The sequence below is a fragment of the Kwoniella shandongensis genome, chromosome 1 (assembly GCF_008629635.2).
Source record: "Kwoniella shandongensis chromosome 1, complete sequence".
NCBI lineage: Eukaryota > Fungi > Basidiomycota > Tremellomycetes > Tremellales > Cryptococcaceae > Kwoniella > Kwoniella shandongensis.
In genome coordinates this window covers 20357-38478 of record NC_089287.1, presented here as the reverse complement: position 1 = coordinate 38478, position 18122 = coordinate 20357, and the positions used below count along the sequence as shown (strand labels likewise).

The window sequence follows — 18122 nt, the reverse complement described above, 5'->3', positions numbered from 1 at the left end:
TGTTTCTTGCTTCCATAATCTCGCTCACTTTCTGTGCTTCCAAGCCTCGTCGTTTCCCAGCTTCCTAATATACCGAAACATCACATCAGCATGGTCCAGTCACAACTTGGTAGACTAATCACTCACCCTACATCAGAGTTAGGTTGAGGGTTTCTGTCCGCCAAAGTCCCGCTCTTCGCAGCCTCTCTCAAAGCTTCATTGGGAGGGTCAACGGCGGTGGACGAGAATTGGACTTGCGAAGCAGGGGTTTGACCTACGTCAGGCTTCTGAATAGCTTCGGGACTGTAGGGAGATTCGAGGGTGGATGGGAGACCTGTAGGAGGTGCCTTTTGCTAGAAACGCGAATGCATTTAGGACTTTGCTGTGTGCATTGAGAGGTTGATGACTTACCGCACTGGTGTTACTGCCTTCTGTCTCCAAAGCCTTTGCATAGGTCTTCTCCTTACCAACCCTGGCACTGGTGTGGAAGCCCTTCTTCTGAGGTGCACCACCACCTTGCTTGACTACACCGGCGTTGTGACCACTCTTGGAAGGGAGATGAGGTGTGTCCGCAGCGTTACCCTTTCCCGAGTCAGGTGTGGAAGGGGAACTGTGCTTGAGGTGTTCGTTCTGGTCACCTGGGAGGTTGGTCTCCTTGGGTTGACGAGATCCCTCTGGGTTGTTGGAGGCGGGGCGGAATGCCCGAGCGGACGTGTGGAAGTCGCGGCCTTCCTAAAAGTGGAGTAAAGATAATCAGCAGAAATTCCCAGCTCAAGATATCCTTGTACACTCACGTTGTGCAACTTCTTGACCTTGTCAAAACCCAAAGCTTGCTTTGCCATATCGGTATAACTGGCTCCTGCAGCCTCTTCCTTCCCACCGAAAGTCACACCTGGTCCATCCTCATCCTGACCTCCGATCTGATCCTTCATAGCACCTGAAGCTTGAGACTTGGAACCGTCCGCATGCTCAGTCTCTTTGGCAGCTTTGGAAGATTTGCTCGATCCATCTGCGCTACCTTGTCTTGCGGCATCAAAAGGTTCAGCTTCACCAGAGTTGGTTGCGTTATCACCAGATTTCGCTTTGGCATCTTGAGCAGCTCTGACAGAGGCTGTCTGGACATCGCCGTCTGAGTGACCGGTCTGGTGGGCTTTGTCGGTTGCGTGACCTTGGGAAGTCTCGGGACCTTTGTTCAATCGAGCGGGGTATGCGGTGAAGGTTCGACTGGCAATGGGTGTGGTTTGACGCGCACTCAATCGAGCGAGGGGTGCAGTGAATCGGTACATGTTGTGTGGTGTGAGTGTATTCAGTCTGTTGCTGTGTGAATGTGGATAGGATGAGAAGAGGATCGAAGACTAGTAGGTTGGGAAAGTAGCATCTGAATACCCATCGCTCCTCCTCGTTCATTACGACGACTTGCTACCTACGTCATAGCTGGAATCGAAGGTAATGTCATGTGATTTATTTTGATACCACGTGGCGGTTCTGCATCTCGACAACAAAAGGAACTTTCGTTTCATAAGTTGATTTCGTTTCATCAACAATAAGCAGAAACATCACAACAAGAGGAGCAGCGGGAGGGGTGGGAGGAGCGTCGGAATGCAGCAGAGAGGAAGTTTGGGATGTAAGGGAATCAAGCAGGGGGGCGTTCTGATCAAGTGTTTTATAAATACTCTGCCTGGGCACCGCACGGTCTGTCCTTGCTGTCCCTTCCCCATTCCCCTACTTACACACAATAGTATCAATGCGTAAATGATACCATGTACCCCAACTACAACATTGTCAATCTTTCCGTTCTCTTTTCGACTCTGTACTCACTTGGCACGAAGGTATACCTTGGGAACTACTCATCGTCCGAATACGACCACCTCTCCGCCCCCTTTTGCAGCTCCTTTGTGATTGATCCCTTGCACTCCTGCCTCGACCGGGACGAAGTTCCTTTAAAGCCAATTCATCAAGCTCGGCGAACACTCCTTTATCTTCTTGTCATTGACTATCCACCCTTGATCGAGGCAACCAGAAATCACTTATAACAAACTCATTGATTCACCTTCACCTTTCATATCGACTACCCCCCCGCTGGCGTCCAAGTCACAATTGATTTGCACATCAATTAATTTCAGCGTTCGACAGCAATATAATTCATACCAGCTGCAGATCAATCTCTCCCTCGCCATACCATGTCCACCGTCGCCGCCGCTTCTCGAACTGGTCCTGTACCAAATTACACAGACAGACAACCTGCGGGAACGATGGCCCCAGCTGCAGCTGCTCCGGCTGCTGCGCCTGGCCAAGAAAGAACGACAAAGGGGTCATCTTCTTCTGCTCCTCGTAAAGTCAGGTTCAACGTCGGTGAGTGCCCGCACCTCTTTGTTGGATGTTATGACCACTCAACTTATGTATCGTTCTTTGCCATGCTGACGACGACTTCATCGTATCACTTTTCTTATAGGCACCGCATACCACGTCCTCGACGTCATTGGCGAAGGAGCGTACGGCGTCGTAGCATCCGCAATCCACAAACCATCCGGTACAAAAGTAGCCATCAAGAAGATCGCACCGTTCGATCATTCAATGTTCGCATTGAGGACATTGAGAGAGTTGAAGCTGTTGAAGTATTTTGCAGAAGAGGGAGTCAGCGAGAATGTAAGTATCGTTTTGTACAGAGGATATCGTGAAGGTTTAGTTAACGAATAGTTGCGATGTGTAGATCATCTCAGTATTGGACATCGTGCAACCGCCATCCTTCGAAGGATTTAAAGAGGGTGGGTATGCCTGACGGGACAGGGTTGAATGCCCGAGACGTGTGGCGAGCTGACATAACACTTCGCAGTCTATCTCGTCCAAGAGCTGCTCGAGACAGACTTGCACAGAGTCATCCGTACTCAAGATCTAAGTGACGATCATTGCCAATACTTCCTATACCAAACATGTCGAGCTCTGAAAGCTCTCCATTCCGCAGAGAGTAAGTACATCAGCGGTCTGCACCTGAAAACAGTTCTCCGACGAATTGAGTGATGTTGAGGCTGATCGTCCACTCAATTCATGCTCAACAGTCATCCACCGTGACCTCAAACCCTCCAACTTGCTCCTCAACGCCAACTGCGATCTCAAAGTGTGTGACTTCGGTCTCGCTCGAAGCAGTACGATCGGACTAGCGGGAGATGGTAATGCACAGGGCTTCATGACAGAATGTGAGTCAGCTCGCAGATCCTCTCGTACAGGTAAAAGGCAAATCAGCTGACGCAGCTATTGACCAGACGTCGCGACACGTTGGTACCGTGCTCCAGAGGTCATGCTCTCGTTCAGGATGTACACCAAGGTGAGCGAAGTTTCTCCATATCACTCTGTGCTCATCATCCTTATGCTGATCCTTTTTACTCCACCTCGCATAGTCAATCGATGTCTGGTCGGTCGGCTGTATTCTCGCAGAGATGCTAAATGGCAAGCCTTTATTCCCTGGAAAGGACTAGTGAGTGGGCTCGCGCATCGCGATATCTGTCACTATTGATTTGCGCTGACTTAATACTCGTGCTCAGCCATCACCAACTCGGTCTCATCCTTGATGTTTTGGGTACACCGACGATCGACGAGTTCCAAGCCATCACATCGAAGAGATCAAGAGACTATCTCCGAGGTCTCCCGTGAGTGCTCTTCGTCACCTCCTTCAGTCGTAGTACAAGGCTTGTGTTGATCTTGAACCTCGACCATACAGTATGCACAGGAAGAGGTCTTTCGCTTCGCTATATCCTAACGCCAATCCCTTGGCAGTCGACTTCCTCACCAAGACGTTGACCTGTGAGTGGGCTTTGCCTTCTGCCCGCGCTTTGCTCCATCACAAAGTCTTGCTACTGTGGTGTGACGCGACCACGAGCGTAATCGAAGAACGAAATCGAGCTGATCTGATCACTTCACTCTTCTCTTCAGTTGACCCACGAAAACGATACACCGTTGAACAATGTCTCGCCCATCCTTACCTCAGCGCATACCACGATCCCGAAGACGAACCGAGTGCGAAACCGCTCGACCCAAGTTTCTTCGACTTTGACATGATCAAGGATAGTGTTAGCAGAGAGGATCTAAAGAGGTTGTTGTATGAGGAGATCATGACGTTCCAGCCGCAGGCCTAGCTAGTTTTTTAGGATTGTTTGTACTTGATACATGGTCAGAGATGCATTTTACGATTATACGACGTGGGAGTGTGTGGGGACATAATGAGGCTGCAGAACGTGAGGTGATGTAAGTAGAGCGTGACAGGGTGTCTAATTGGCTTTGGACAAGTCCATACATACATGATGACAAAGTGACAGCGGTGATCCTCTCCTAATCCTTGTGACTCTTGTAGTACGCCCCGCCAAACTCCAGACTACCTTTCTCGAAAACCTCCTCGTCCACCTTGGTCCAAGCTTGCCAAGGCCAAGTCCTCTCCTCCACTTCTACCTTGACGGTCGCCGCGAACGACTGAGCACAATAATCCGGTGCGTGACCCGTATTCAGCGGTGCCGAGAAATGGAAGAACGTATCTTGAGGACACGTCGCTACAATCTTCAATCTTCTCCACCATCCTTTCAGATCAAGTTCGACAAGTCCTTTGTCGTATCGTATCTCTCTTGTAACGCCTAGACTGATCCCAAAGATCGAGGTAGATGTTGGTGGAGCATAACTCAAGAATCGGTTCGGGGTCGTGTATCCAACCAAGAATGCGTCGACTCCGGGAATCAAAGATCCTCCAGCTACACAAAGACCACTATCTCCTTTCGAGGGATGATGATTTCTCGTTTGGATCCATATGTAAGACGTTGGGAAAGAGATTGCCCAATTCTTCTCGATGTGCACTCTTGCTGAACCGTTTTGATCTTGCGTATGGACTTGGAGTTCATTCGAAGAGGTAGAAAGGTTGAGGGTGAAATCGCATGGTGAGTCGAGTGAATGGACATGCCATTGGATAGGTAGAGGAGCACGAGCTATTATACCCGCCGGTGTAGAATTGGGATCATTAGGATTCCAAGGTATTCTCGATGATGAAGGGTCCGCTCCTTCTCCTTCCCCTTCGAGGGAAGTGGGTTTTGTCTTCCCTTCGAACTGAATCTCATCGGTATGGACTTTCCACCAAACGGTATCGTGTCGTCCTTCTTCCTCGCTCGGAGCATCCCAACCAAATTCACCTTGATCCCATCTGATCCTAAATCCATCTTTCCCTTTCTCCCCTTTGAGTTCTATATCAAACTTCTCAGGCCAATATTCTTTCTGATAATATTCCTTAGAGTCTGCCGAGACGTACGTGAATGAAATCATGAACGGACGCGATTTGACCAGTTCATCGTGAGTGGTGGATTTTCTCGCAGCGGCAGGGACGGCGGAGACTATCAAGGCGATGGAAGCAGATGAGGGCAGTCGGAATTTCGAATAGTAGCCTTCGAACGTCGTCCCGAGATGTGGGGAGAAGTGGTCCATTGTAGGATTGAGTGCGGGTGTAAGATGGTCAAGCGGGGAATGTGTTAGATGGACAGAGCGCAGTAGAGGGAGCAGAGGTCACTGAGAGGGGTATCACTTGTTATGAAAAGGAAGTTTGTCGTGGTGATGGTTGCTTGACCCGATAAGAAGAGTCAAAAAGACAATCGCGTTTCTGTTGGACATGACGTCGTTCCTTCACTCCGGTTGTCACGGTTACTACCTTTGCTATATAACCAATTTCAGTCCCACCAACGACATAACCTATCTATGCAACGCATATGTTGAAGTGCTCAGGATCGTTCAATATTCTGAGCGCGAGTGCATATAGGTTCACTGAAAGACCACTTGATTCCAGCATCCAGCCTTTAATCATTCACAGTACTCTACAGCCTGTTCGGCATAAAGTGCACCGAGCTCCGAGTCATTAACCCAAATTACCTATGTGTCAAATCTCCAAAGACGAGGAGCCCTCCACCCGCCTGGATTGTGTATGCATCGCAGAGCAAGTGTCACTTTCACGTACAGTATGCATACATGGATACCAGAGGACATGCCGTCAATTCCAGCAGAAAAGATCGCGTTTTGTGGTGCACCGGCTGTTTCGGTGGATGTTAATCACTAGTCCGGCGCCATATCGACCGGAATCCCGGATCAAGCTTGCTTCTTTGGTGACTTCCCCCCTCCCCTTCTCTTGGGATGGATACGGTCGAGTACTGCCCATCAGCAGATCATTTAGTCGCGATGCATTCTTTTTCTATTCTATCATCTTTCACATTGTACATATCCTTGTGAGATTTTGTGGTTCTCTGGACAGCACGAGTACGCGACAGAGCACACGACCTATCTTCGCAGTACCTCGATCCATCGAGCGTGTTCTCATCTACGACCGTCTCTTTCTCCCAGCTGGACAACCCCCACCGCCAAGTACTTTCACCATGGCACCCAAGGTCAAATCGTTTTCGACGGTCCCAGTCACCGAGACCCAACCTCTCTTGTCCTCGCAAGATCGCTCAGATTCCACCTCTTCCTCCTCAACAACCGTAAACAGGACCCCTACAGCATCCCCCAAGGCGGTCAAGTCCAAAGTCACTCCTCTACCCAAATTCCAATTGCTCATAGCATGCTTCGTGAGAGTGACAGAACCTATCGCGTTCATGTCATGTTTCCCCTATATCAATCAGATGTTGTTAGATCTCGGTGTGGTGAAAGATCCAAAGAAGACGGGTTTCTATGCTGGTCTGGTGAGTCAACCTCGTCACCTGCCTGAGGCTTGATCGCGTTGACGCGTGATGCTGACCACTTGGGTTGACCTCTCTTGTAGATCGAATCGATATTCGCGGTAGCTGAGCTGCTTACAGTCTTTCATTGGGGCACAGCAAGTGATCGATGGGGAAGGAAACCTGTCTTGCTCATCGTGAGTGCCGTCGCTCTTTGCAAAGGCATCATCTCCATAAAGCAGAGTTGTTTCCTTGCTAACCCAGCTGGCTTCCACTTATCAGGGATGTGCTGGAGCATCCATCTCTTCCATCTTGTTCGGATTCAGCACCACGTTCCCCATGATGATCATCACGCGAGTGATCAATGGTTTGGCGAACGGTAACGTAGCTGTCCTTAAGAGTGTCATGTGAGTATCGTATATAAAGCTCTCCTCTAGTGCACAAGACTGATCTATGATCTGTACAGCGCCGAGCTATGTGACGAGACGAATCAATCTCGAGCCTTTTCGTTCTTCCCTTTGTCCATGGCGATCGGATCCATTCTCGCCTCTTCGATCGGTGGTTATTTCCCTCACATTGCCCGACGATTCCCAGGTTTCACCGAACATTTCCCCATCTTCCAGACCTATCCTTATCTCTTACCATGTTTGATCGCTGCGTTCTTCCCGATCAGCAGTGGGATTCTCGCTTGGTTCTTCATGGAAGAGACGTTACCGCCTCCCAATGAGGCGCATCACACCGCCAAGACGATCGTACACTACTCATCGACAGACGACGGAGATACTCGAGAAGCAGGCGAGAACTTCCCCCCTTCTCATCCTCACCACACGACGACAACAGCGGCAAATGGTGAGGTAGTCAACGAAGAAGCCAATGGCGTCGACGAAGATGACGATGATGGACCTGCTGTTGGGTTCCGCGAGCTGCTCACACCTGAAATCAACCTCCTTATGCTTTCATTCGGTCTTATCCAACTTCAAGGAATCTCATTCTTCGGTCTTCTTCCCTTGTTCTGTTTCACACCTGTGACAGCTGGTGGATTAGGCTTTGACGAAGCGAATATCGGAAAAGCTCTTTCGATTCGAGGAATCGGCACGATCGTCGTTCAACTCTTCGCTTTCCCTTGGTTACAACGTACCGTCGGGACGGTGAGATTGTACAAGATGTTGGTATGGTTGTTCGTACCGGCTTTCATGATATTGCCCGTGACCAATATCTTTGCGAGAAAGGGTGAACCGGTGGCAGTATGGTTGGGTCTTTGTGCCAGTTTGGGTCTGTACGCAGTGGGGAATATGGCTTTTGGTAAGTCGCATGGAAGTCTTTTAGTACCACGACTGACTTTAGTCCGCAGCTTGTAATCTGATCATGGTGAACGACGCTGCGCCCAATCGACGATCACTCGGAGCGATCAATGGTGAGTCAATCTTGTGTATGACACGGTCGATTTCGGATCAAGCTGATATTCTTGTTCTTTGCAGGCTGGTCCCAAGCTGTCTCTTCAATGATGCGAGCTATCGGTCCTGCCTCTGCCTCTACACTCTTCGCGTTGTCGGTCGATCGACATGCCCTTGGCGGGAACCTCATTTGGGTGGTGCAGGTCGTTCTGTCAATCATCAGTGTTGCAGTGGCGATGACTTTGAAGAGTGATTATAGGAAGAAGAAGTGAGCGGGGCCGAGGTTTGATGGTGCCATCTTTTGTGAACCGACATATGCGTGTAAGATAAAGAAGCGGATTCGGAGATGGATAGGATACAAAGGGTAAGCATTCGATATGGAGAAGTGGACTTGTTGTTGGGAATATACAACCTGTATCATCTACAGTATGTACAACCTATGCGTACCATCACAATTCTGCTCTGCCGGATAACAAGGACCCGCATGTGATTCTACATTTTATATCACAGTATCACTGCGTTGCGTTATTCCACCTCAGTCTACACCCCCGCCTTCAACACCTTGTCCACTGCATCCCATCGCCAATCTGCCATGCTGAACCACATCCACACCCCACGCTGATCTCTACTGACGGCCATTCCAGCAGGTCTTGCTCCTACACCCGGTAAGAACCCAATATCAGACCATATGACGCTTCCACTCCCACTCGCACCATCTTCGTAACTACTCGTACTCGGTCTCTTGGCGACGATCGCCGGAGAGAAATCCAACCATGGGGAGAGTTGATCTCGACTTGGCCAACTCATTTTCAACCAATTACTGAGTGTGATTCTCTCCACGCCTCCGGGCGGGAAATGGGTCGCTACTGATCGTCTCTTGTTTTGTCCATGTGCTAAGTCCGTCTTGATCCTCAATGTTTGGCGTATCTCATCCTCTGTATGAGAAGTGATAGCTTGTCGGATCTGCAGTGCCACATGTGCAATGGACAGAGAGTGGAAAGCTTCCACAGATGGATATGTAAGGACTGTGGCACCGACAGCGTTGTGGAGATACTTTTTGGACGAGGACGATAACTCGTTCAGACGAGTTCGTAAATCCATTGGGATAGTGATAACGAGGGGTCGAGGGGCAGGTTGATATGCACCATTGGAGGCACCAGCGGTAGGAGCGGACTCGGTGATGGAGGGGGAGTATACGGTCTGCAAATGGGGATCGACGTCACGTCAGCGTGAACCTGCCACCGGTGCTTACTCGCTCAGACACCATTTCATATGAGCTATCTCACTTGACCACTCACCTTTGCCCACCATGCATAGAGCACATCACCCTCGCTCACCCAACTACCTCCTTCAATCTCATCCACGCACCTCCTCTTGAGATCTGCCAACCAGTCATTCCGGACGAATACCCACTTCCCCTCGCCTTTCTGTGTCGGCTGCGTCGGAGTCTTCGAAGTGGAGTTCGGTGTAGGACCGTTCGAGATATCATGTATCCACAGACCCTTTGGCAGTTCTTCCTTTCTCGATGTCGACATGCCTATCTTTTCCAAGAACAGCGTGGCGTCCACTATATCCCTTCTCCCTTCCCCCTCACCCTGATTGCTCTCGCTTAATCGACGATGCATCGTAACATTCCATTCCTTAAGGATCTCTTTCATACCACCCGCATCGCAAAATGCATGAGGTACAGTGATTCCCACCGCGGTCACGTCGTTCTCAAGGGCCGTTATCTGGACATGGAAGATTGGTTGCGAGGCTGTAATGTACCCTTCTATCGATGAATGGTGAAGATGAGCCGGAGGTGCGAACAGGGCTTTAGACGGTCCGAGGTGGATTGAAGGTGTCCTCGTCGATGGCTTAGGCAGATCGAGTGGTACAGAGGGGGTTCTATGATGGGACGAGGTGAAATGTGGTATTGCTGATGAGAACTTGGTTGGAGCTCGCCAGATCAATTCACCCTGGTTGCAATATCAAACGGTATGAGCTGACGAGATCTTGCATCTCATAGATCCAACCAGACTCACGTTGTGATCCCTGCCCGCTCTCGAACCGAGTATAGGCCATCTCTCGACTACCCTTTCGAAGCTGTTCTTGAGGATTTGAGGGTCGAGATTCCCATCAATCACGAAGCCGTAGGTCAGGATGGAGGTTATCGGTGTGTCGTGGCATGATACCTTATGTTCTGTCCAGTTCATCGTGGAGCCATGGCGTACTTGGAGTGTGTGCAATACCATGCAAGATGAGAGACGACATGATGGAGTATAGCAAGTATACATGCGGAGGTGGAAGAGGTGTGAAGTACAAACTGCAATCACCTCATCGTTCGCAACGCAGTTCCCCCGGCCATATCCGTTCTCGTTAATCACAGGTGACGACGAAGTGGTGTAGCAGATCGTGTGATACACACACTGCTTAGTACTTCGCACGGTCTGCAGTGTGATCGATAGGAAGCGGTACTGACAGTTTATGACCTATGGTAATTGCTGCATGCACATGATTCCAACTATCACCTTGACTGGCATATCAATATAACATCTAAGATCCTCCTGAGCCACATCTACAATCTCACGTAGCTAAGAGTATCCTCACAAGTTGTTGATCTTCTCCAGTCCTGACGCCCTACGCAAGACCCAACAACGCCCTCACACCCTTGACAGCATTCTCACCCACTTTCTCCCTGCTACCGTCGATGTTCACAGCGGCCACATCCTTCTCACCACTAGGATCCTCAAGTGTCGCAAGTTGACTAGCAAGCATTTGAGAACCCATGAAATGTCCCTTTCGAGCTGCAATACGGGATTGCAAGAGTTCGGCTGTGCCTTGGCAGTAGACAAAGAGGGTTTGGAGGGAGGAAGTGGCGGCGTGTTGGACTTGTAATTCTTCAGTCGCGGTGGGATGGGATGGGGGCTAAGGGAGGGGGATCCAGGGTTAGACATTCTTGTGGGAGTCATGTAATCATACCGGCAAGTGAGCGTGTAGATGGCTTATACCGACAGCCGAATATATGCCAGGGGAGAAAGAGCAGGAGGACAGGTTGTATACACTCACCAGGTCACCGACCGGAGGAGGGTTCGCTTCGACCTCTCCTCTCAAGATATCTCTATACCACTTCCTCAAAGCCGAACAAGCAATCACCACTCCAGCTCTTCCCAATCCACCCTCTTTGACACTCTTGAATTTCCCATCGCACTTCTCGTACTCTTCTTTACAGACCCTCTCTCCCGTAGATCGAATCAGGGCGAGCCACGGTAATCGATCGTCATCTGTCAGAGGGATACCGTGTGACATCTTTTCGATGTTCGAAGAAGGGTGGAGGGAGTCGCCATCGATAAAGGGGATAGAGAGGGAAGCAGCGACGTCTTGACCGACTGTAGATTTTCCACTACGAACAGGAAGGGATCGTGTCAGCGAAATGGTACGCGTACAGGCAGACCTTTCAACCTGGGCATATCAAATGGGCCATATGGACAAAGTGCGAGCAGATGGACGAAGACATAGGGTAGTACGTGCGAGCTGGTGATCCCAGCGCTCGAACAGATGCTTGACAGCGTCCTGGAGAAGCGACATGATGCCATAGGTCTGTTCGAAGGATGAGGAGAGAAGGGGATGACCAAAGCCGGACAAGGAGAGGACATGAAACTACTCACCATGATGCTGGACCCTGTAGAGGAGACGCTATGTGTCAACAATCCAATCCATTGATAACATGCACACCGCATAGGGCACGTACCATGACAATGATGAGAACTGGGTTCTGAGCATTTTGAGGGACTGTTAACTCTGCGTCTGGAGGTGTTTGTGCCATTACGAGGGAAGTAAGCGAGGAAGGAAGGAGAGGGAAGTTGTCGCTGTGCTTGTCGAGACTTTGTTGAGATGTGAGCTGTGATGAACGAGCTGAGATACAAGCTACGTCAGAGTGAGCGAGGCGGCAAGTAGATACGTTGGATCAGATAAGGTGAAATGAGTGATTGAAGTATGTCTAGAAGAGATGTGATTGAGAAGACGACCCAATCTGAATGACGTTAAACGTTTCTCCCGTCCTCTCATTCTCGTTTATTTCCCTCCGTGTCGGACCGAGAGATCCGATTCCGTCTCATCAAAGTCGATCTCATGTCAACAAAGGTATGATTACGAGATTGTATGCATGGTGATGGCCCGTCAAGAGCCGTTAGATAGAGCAGCAGTGCAGGACATGTCCATAATTGAATGTCATTTTATATGCATGCTATAGGAAGGCGTTACTTTGTGCAGCGAATGTCCTTCTTGACCACCATTTTGCCATAGAGGTCAAAACGTCCGTCATGCTCACGATGCTCGTGTATGCTACATCACTCAACCGCTATATCTCTATCATTGATCATTCGCATTGTCATCCTGATGACGCTGTCGTCTCCGTGTGTGACTCGGCCTGGTGCCAAGAAGGATGCCTAGGCCCTTTGCTTCGCGATATGCTCGTCCACCTCTTTCTTCCTGCCTTCCACCAGACCCCTCAATGTCATCAAACCCTTTAGTACACCTTCATCCGGTCCTTCCCCTTCTGCCAACCAAGTATGTGCGAAATCTATCATCTTGATTCTCAATGGTGGACATCTCTTCGCTCTTCTCTCGTCTTCTCTTGTCCCGTCTAACGAGATATCGTCGTCGTCCTGCTCGTCATCATCTTCGTCATCAAAGTCTTCGTCGTCGTCATCGGAATCGTTGGAACCATCATCACTGAACGCTGATCGTTGTCCTGCACCTCCTCCACCTCCTATCTGCGCTTCTGTCGTAGCTTTCAGTGCGGCGATCGCCCGCTTCTCGACATACTGTTCCAGAGCACTGGCCAATCGAGTTGGATCACCTTCATAGACGATCAAAACGGAACCGCCGACGAATCGAATCTCGAGTTGTTGTAGAACAGCGACGAGCTTGTCAATTTCGGCCAGCAGCAGGTCCAAGACTCTCAAGAGGAGTTCGGGAGGGATAGCATGGTCGGAGTATGTTGTAGGGGTGGTCGTGTTGCTCGCGGTGATCGGTGTCGGTGGGAGGTAAGGTGTACTGGAGATGGAAGAATCGAGAGAAGAGGGGGCGGGGACATGTGCAGGGGCCGTCAACTCTGACGTGGAAGGGTGTCCAGGTTCAGAGTCGTCTGTAGTGGCCGTAGGGGGTGGTGACAACGGTGTGACGAGTGATGATAGGGAGTCGGTGGGGAGAGGGAAGAATCGGGTCATGCCTGTCGGTAGTTGAGAGACAGAGATGGTCTTGCCGAAAGATTTGGGGGTGGAGATGTATGATGAAGAAGGAGCATGCCATGTCTGCGGAATGATTCACGCTGATGTTAGCCATTATTCATGTCTGCACTACATAGCAGGAACCGTCGATTCCCATGGTCGGATGGTGACGGAATGCGGAGGAGATGTTTGATAAGGTATGAGGCAGAAACGAGCACCTACCTGACATCCGGTTAATCTCACCCCTGTCTCATGCGTCGTTGTCTCCCTACCCTGCTTGTCCATCCTCGCCCTTTTTTCCTCACTCGCATCGGGACCGTAAAGCACTGTGCCAAGTTTGACGTCGAGGATGTTGGGATGTGTGAAGGAGTACGAGAGGTTTTCAATGACCACGGACTGAGTGGGAGGACAAGTGAGGTCAGCAAGTGCACGGTCTCTCACATTTCTACGGATTCGCCTAGCGCTTGCTTTATTGTATCTACGCCCTTCGGTCCCAGTGATGGCCAACGACTAGTAGAGTGCTTGCAGGACACAAACTCATATGTCTTCGAGACCCGAGACGCGCCCACTCACCTCTGGCACGTCCTCCTTCCCTTTCGTGTCCACCCCACCCCCTTCCACTAATTGCCCTTCTAATCTTAGTGTTCCCAAGAACTTGGGCGTAAACTTTCTCAACGCACCCAGAGGCGATTGCCTACTGACAGACCCCAGCATCTGGTAGAAAGCGATCTCTCTTGCTAGAGCAGGTTTGATGACTAGACTGCCTGAAGAATCGGAGAGGACACCAGCATGACCTGCGACTTGGTCCGCCAATGGGGTGGACTCGCCAAGGGTGAGAGGGAGCGGCATTGTGGGAGATTTTCAAGATACCAAGGAAGACTGTGCGCGTCGCAAGGGGTTGTCGTTGTGATTAACAGGTGCGAGGGGCAAGATCTTGTGATGTTAAGATGTAATATGACAAGGAATAGTAGTAGATCTTGATGAAGACGAGCGCGACGTAGCTTCCGGCGGAATCAATTTAAACAATCAATCGATTCATGCAACGACCATTAGCTGTAGGAAATATATCGTATACAGCATGCATCAGGTAGCAAGTAGTGCATCATGGTCACTGGTAGAAACAGTGGTAAGACGTATGACCAGGGCTGCGCAATACAGTAGTGGGAGACCCCTCTTGGACACATCGACGCTGGATCGACGTCAAGACATCATCCACCTCCCCTACGCCTTGGTACGTCCCGCCCATCCGCTGTCCCGTTTGCCCGTTTCATAGTTCTCCCCTTCCTCTTCCTCCTTCTCCTCCGCTCTGACAAACTCCCACGTCCTCGCTTTACCCTTCCTTCCCAAGATCTCCTCGTTATCACCTTTACTCAACCCTTCTTTGAACCCAATTGTCCGTCTGTGGGCGTATCCCTCGTACACTTCGGGTCGGAACTCGAAGCTTCTCAACAGCGAGTATTTTGGTTGTGGTAATTGCGTTCCGGGGCATAATGGAGGTGGGTGGGTTGCCAGTCGTGATACAGACCAGAGGGTGTATGGTGGGCAATTCAGCAAGGTGATGAGGATCGAGCCGGCACGTTGAGGTGGTGTCAGAGTCCCTTTCGTCACTGGAAGAGGTATTGACAGTGAAGGGTCCGTCTCGTCACGGATAAACCCATCATCTTCTTCCTCTTCTTCCAGATCAGAGACCCCATCTTCAGCATCACTTCCATCAAAGGCGGAACGCTTCGCTTTGGCTTGTGCCTTCTTCTTAGCAAGCGCTATAGTGGACGCCTTAACACCTGATTTCGCTTTGGATTTGGAAGCTGAAGGGATTGGGATATGGGTGGGACCGTCGATGAGGTAGGGTTGGACAGAACGGAACATGCGGAGAAGCATGTGTTGGTTCGTGAGGATGTTTCGATCTTGATCGGTGATTCCAGCGCCTACGAGGGGGATGTAATGCGTTAGTACGTTGAAAGAACATATTCAATCCTGCATTACAGCAGCGACTAGAGGAAAGATATACAGAGTTGGAGTCAAAATACGCACCGACATGAGGGAAGTTGAAAACAACCCTTGACCACTTCCTGCCCTTCCCTAGACTCTTGCATTTCTCCAATGCACCCGCATCCACTCCGAATTCAACTTTCACACCCGCCTCTCTCAGCTTGTTGACATGATCCTCTGCATCAGGATACTTCTTGTATGTGACTTCTTCACTATCGAACGCCGTCGCGAAGATCTGATGGCCGGAGAACGAGTGAGGGGGGAGGATAAGCGAGTGCGCGAACGAGAAATTTGCTTCTCCCAATAGTAAGATCGTGTCGAGGGAATCGAATGGGATGGTGGGAGGTTGAACCTTTGTCTTTCCCTTCACACCGCCTGGTATTGAGGTAGATTGAGTCCCAAGGGAAGAACTCGACGACGAAGCGGCTTGCTTTGCTCGTTTCCTGCCCTTTTTCGAGCCATCAAGTGAAGCTCGCACAGATTGTTGTTTCGCTTCTTCAGCAGCTCGAGCTCGTTTCTTCGCAGCGGCAGCAGCGGCATAATGCTGTTGCGAGGCCAGAGCGTTCTTCAACTTGGTAGCTTTGGGCATGGTGAGGGGTCTATTGTGTTGAGATAATATTTAAGTAGAAAGCGATTGAAGCAATGTACAAAAGTTGTTTTCAAAATATGATCCATCAGAGTGGAGGCAGACGAGGGAGAAATCAAGCCCTAGATGAGACAACCGATTGCTCTGTTATGAGAGTGTCATGCATGAAACATATCACTTGTACAACCATTTTCCCAATCTCATTCAAGGAGATGCTCTCACACTGCTACAAATGTACTCTACAACTCGGAATATGTAAAACGCCTGGAAACTAACTGTATCAATCCGGTCCTCACCAACGCCGTGACACGAACTCTTTGTCTTTGCACTCTCTGCCTCAACCACTACTACAACTATCTCCAGCTTTTCAAGAGCACTCTCTAGAGAGTTGTGTACCATCAATCACATACTGCTGCCTTAGGGGAAGTGTCGGAAGAGCGGGTTGGATGGACCTTCTGTCAACGCCATCGTCGGCACGTCCTTTGATTGAAGATCCACTCCTTGTTCCCTATTCCTTCGTCGGTTGTCGACGGTCATATACATTCGAAGACCAATGACCAGGGACAGACCGAGAGCTTCGATGCCTGCGGTGATAGCGAGGGGGATGATGTAGCCGGGCGACCATTTGTCGAGGAAGATGTTGGCGGACACGATACCACCCGAGTTGGCGAGGAACGCTGGGCAGGCAACCGATATCAGCGAAGTGATCAATCTCCCTATCAAACGGCAGACTCACTCAACGCGGCCACCCGGAAGGCTCTACCATCTTCAGTGGGATCGTTGCACTGATGCCAAGTGTGGAAAAGCACACTTGGAGTGAAAGCACCACCGGTAATCAAGAAGACCGCAAAGTATCCCACGCCGACGCTTGTGACAGGGATAGCAGCGAGAATGACACAGCCGATCAACACCAAGACCATCGACGAGGCCAGATGAAATCCTCTTTCTCTGAATCGATCGGAAGACCAAGCGGTGACACTGAGACATAGCGTGCCGAATATGTACGGTGCGACGGTAAACAGGTTGGTTTTGACTGTGGAATAGTGGAATCGACCGATGATCTGAGTTAGGAAGTTACCTGCGACAGAGGCACTGATCCCGTAACATAACGCTGGCAAGTAACCGTGTCAGCTGAATCTAGATACAATAGCAAAAGTTACTCACCAATACCGCCATAAACATAAAACTTCCAGTCCGAAAGAGGCTTGAAGAACGACTTGGAGCTGAACTTGGTATCCGTCTTCGTCGAACCATCTTGCAAAAGTCGAAGTCGAGCAACCTCTTTCTCTCGCTGATTCAAGAATCGAGCTGTAGCTGGCGTCCAGGGAAGAACAACACCGACCAAGACCGCAAAAGCGACGGTGAAAGCGCCTTCGATGAGGAACAGGATTTGCCATCCCCATAGTTTCGATTCCATTTGGAATACACCGTATGCGATGAGTCTGTGGGAATTCGAGACATCCACGGTGAGCTTTGCCAATCAAACGGCGCCCTGCACTGTGGACAACTTACCCAGAGAAGGCTCCTGAGATCGCTTGACATGAGTAGAAGACGGCAATACGCTGAAGGATTCATTGGTAAAAGAACGCAACCACCGCCTTAGGATACAGACTCACTTTGCCGAGCTCTCCTCGAGTGTAAAAGGTGGTGAGGTAGAAGATGAGCGATGACGCGAATCCAGCCTCGAATGCTCCGAGTACTGCAAGAATGTGATCAGTGCTGTGTGTCCCACACACAATGAAGGCATGAATTGTTCACTGACAGATCCTAACGACGAGCATCCCTGCAAAGTTCTTACAAGCAGCACTGATCATGGACATCACCCCCCAGCCAATCATATAACCTGGGATCGTAAATCGTGGACCGATCTTTCTCGTGAGCATGACACCTGGAATGACGAGGGTACAGAAGGGTACGTAGAAGACCGATAACATGGTTCCGTAGCCGTTGGCGGGGAAATGGAGGTCGGTCGTCATACCGTCTGATTTGGCATTGGAGACGTTGTTTCGATCGAGAGAGTTGAACAGGTAGCACCCTGAATGTATACACAATTGATCAGCCACAAGAAAGTACCGACTCGTCGAGACTCACACCAGATGAAAGGCAGGATGTGCCAATCAAACTTGCGGACGAGCGATCTGCTCTCCTCCTCGGTGAAGGAGTCTTCAAACTCGACATCCTCGACCTTGGTCGTAGCATGTTCCTTGTCGGGCATCATGGTCTCTGTCCTAAGCTTGTCCATTATCGTCGAGATGAAACCGCTTCAATCTGATCAAATCACCTCGTTCGGATT

The 18122-nt window shown here is 50.1% G+C and overlaps 9 protein-coding genes across 9 annotated transcripts; 2 read left to right on the top strand and 7 right to left on the bottom strand.

The window, feature by feature from the left end:
- Window positions 1-24: 24 nt before the first annotated feature.
- On the bottom strand, window positions 25-1265 carry CI109_100019 (uncharacterized protein; the record flags this gene model as incomplete). Its single annotated transcript, XM_032007131.1, has 4 exons — window positions 25-64; window positions 127-332; window positions 391-711; window positions 774-1265. 4 exons carry the CDS (start codon window positions 1263-1265, stop codon window positions 25-27), a joined length of 1059 nt encoding a protein of 352 aa, XP_031858628.1.
- Window positions 1266-2159: 894 nt separating this feature from the next.
- CI109_100018 (uncharacterized protein) lies at window positions 2160-4109 on the top strand (the record flags this gene model as incomplete). Its single annotated transcript, XM_032007132.1, has 10 exons — window positions 2160-2331; window positions 2432-2625; window positions 2690-2744; window positions 2813-2944; window positions 3036-3173; window positions 3240-3301; window positions 3375-3451; window positions 3519-3623; window positions 3695-3777; window positions 3907-4109. 10 exons carry the CDS (start codon window positions 2160-2162, stop codon window positions 4107-4109), a joined length of 1221 nt encoding a protein of 406 aa, XP_031858629.1.
- Window positions 4110-4302: 193 nt separating this feature from the next.
- CI109_100017 (uncharacterized protein) lies at window positions 4303-5433 on the bottom strand (the record flags this gene model as incomplete). The annotated part of the gene is made up of 1 exon (XM_032007133.1): window positions 4303-5433. The coding sequence occupies one exon, from the start codon at window positions 5431-5433 to the stop codon at window positions 4303-4305; it is 1131 nt and encodes a 376-aa protein (XP_031858630.1).
- A 608-nt stretch (window positions 5434-6041) lies between these two features.
- Window positions 6042-8316, top strand: CI109_100016 (uncharacterized protein; the record flags this gene model as incomplete). The annotated part of the gene is made up of 6 exons (XM_032007134.2): window positions 6042-6674; window positions 6755-6847; window positions 6933-7057; window positions 7117-7952; window positions 8002-8064; window positions 8129-8316. 6 exons carry the CDS (start codon window positions 6042-6044, stop codon window positions 8314-8316), a joined length of 1938 nt encoding a protein of 645 aa, XP_031858631.2.
- Window positions 8317-8584: 268 nt separating this feature from the next.
- Window positions 8585-10239, bottom strand: CI109_100015 (uncharacterized protein; the record flags this gene model as incomplete). The annotated part of the gene is made up of 3 exons (XM_032007135.1): window positions 8585-9244; window positions 9343-10002; window positions 10069-10239. The coding sequence occupies 3 exons, from the start codon at window positions 10237-10239 to the stop codon at window positions 8585-8587; spliced, it is 1491 nt and encodes a 496-aa protein (XP_031858632.1).
- Window positions 10240-10663: 424 nt separating this feature from the next.
- Window positions 10664-11849, bottom strand: CI109_100014 (uncharacterized protein; the record flags this gene model as incomplete). Its single annotated transcript, XM_032007136.1, has 4 exons — window positions 10664-10951; window positions 11093-11426; window positions 11692-11705; window positions 11775-11849. The coding sequence occupies 4 exons, from the start codon at window positions 11847-11849 to the stop codon at window positions 10664-10666; spliced, it is 711 nt and encodes a 236-aa protein (XP_031858633.1).
- A 622-nt stretch (window positions 11850-12471) lies between these two features.
- CI109_100013 (uncharacterized protein) lies at window positions 12472-14103 on the bottom strand (the record flags this gene model as incomplete). The annotated part of the gene is made up of 3 exons (XM_032007137.1): window positions 12472-13338; window positions 13477-13650; window positions 13828-14103. The coding sequence occupies 3 exons, from the start codon at window positions 14101-14103 to the stop codon at window positions 12472-12474; spliced, it is 1317 nt and encodes a 438-aa protein (XP_031858634.1).
- A 372-nt stretch (window positions 14104-14475) lies between these two features.
- On the bottom strand, window positions 14476-15832 carry CI109_100012 (uncharacterized protein; the record flags this gene model as incomplete). Its single annotated transcript, XM_032007138.1, has 2 exons — window positions 14476-15179; window positions 15286-15832. 2 exons carry the CDS (start codon window positions 15830-15832, stop codon window positions 14476-14478), a joined length of 1251 nt encoding a protein of 416 aa, XP_031858635.1.
- A 414-nt stretch (window positions 15833-16246) lies between these two features.
- CI109_100011 (uncharacterized protein) lies at window positions 16247-18071 on the bottom strand (the record flags this gene model as incomplete). The annotated part of the gene is made up of 7 exons (XM_032007139.2): window positions 16247-16506; window positions 16566-16940; window positions 16994-17271; window positions 17342-17391; window positions 17446-17528; window positions 17592-17864; window positions 17921-18071. 7 exons carry the CDS (start codon window positions 18069-18071, stop codon window positions 16247-16249), a joined length of 1470 nt encoding a protein of 489 aa, XP_031858636.2.
- Window positions 18072-18122: the final 51 nt, after the last annotated feature.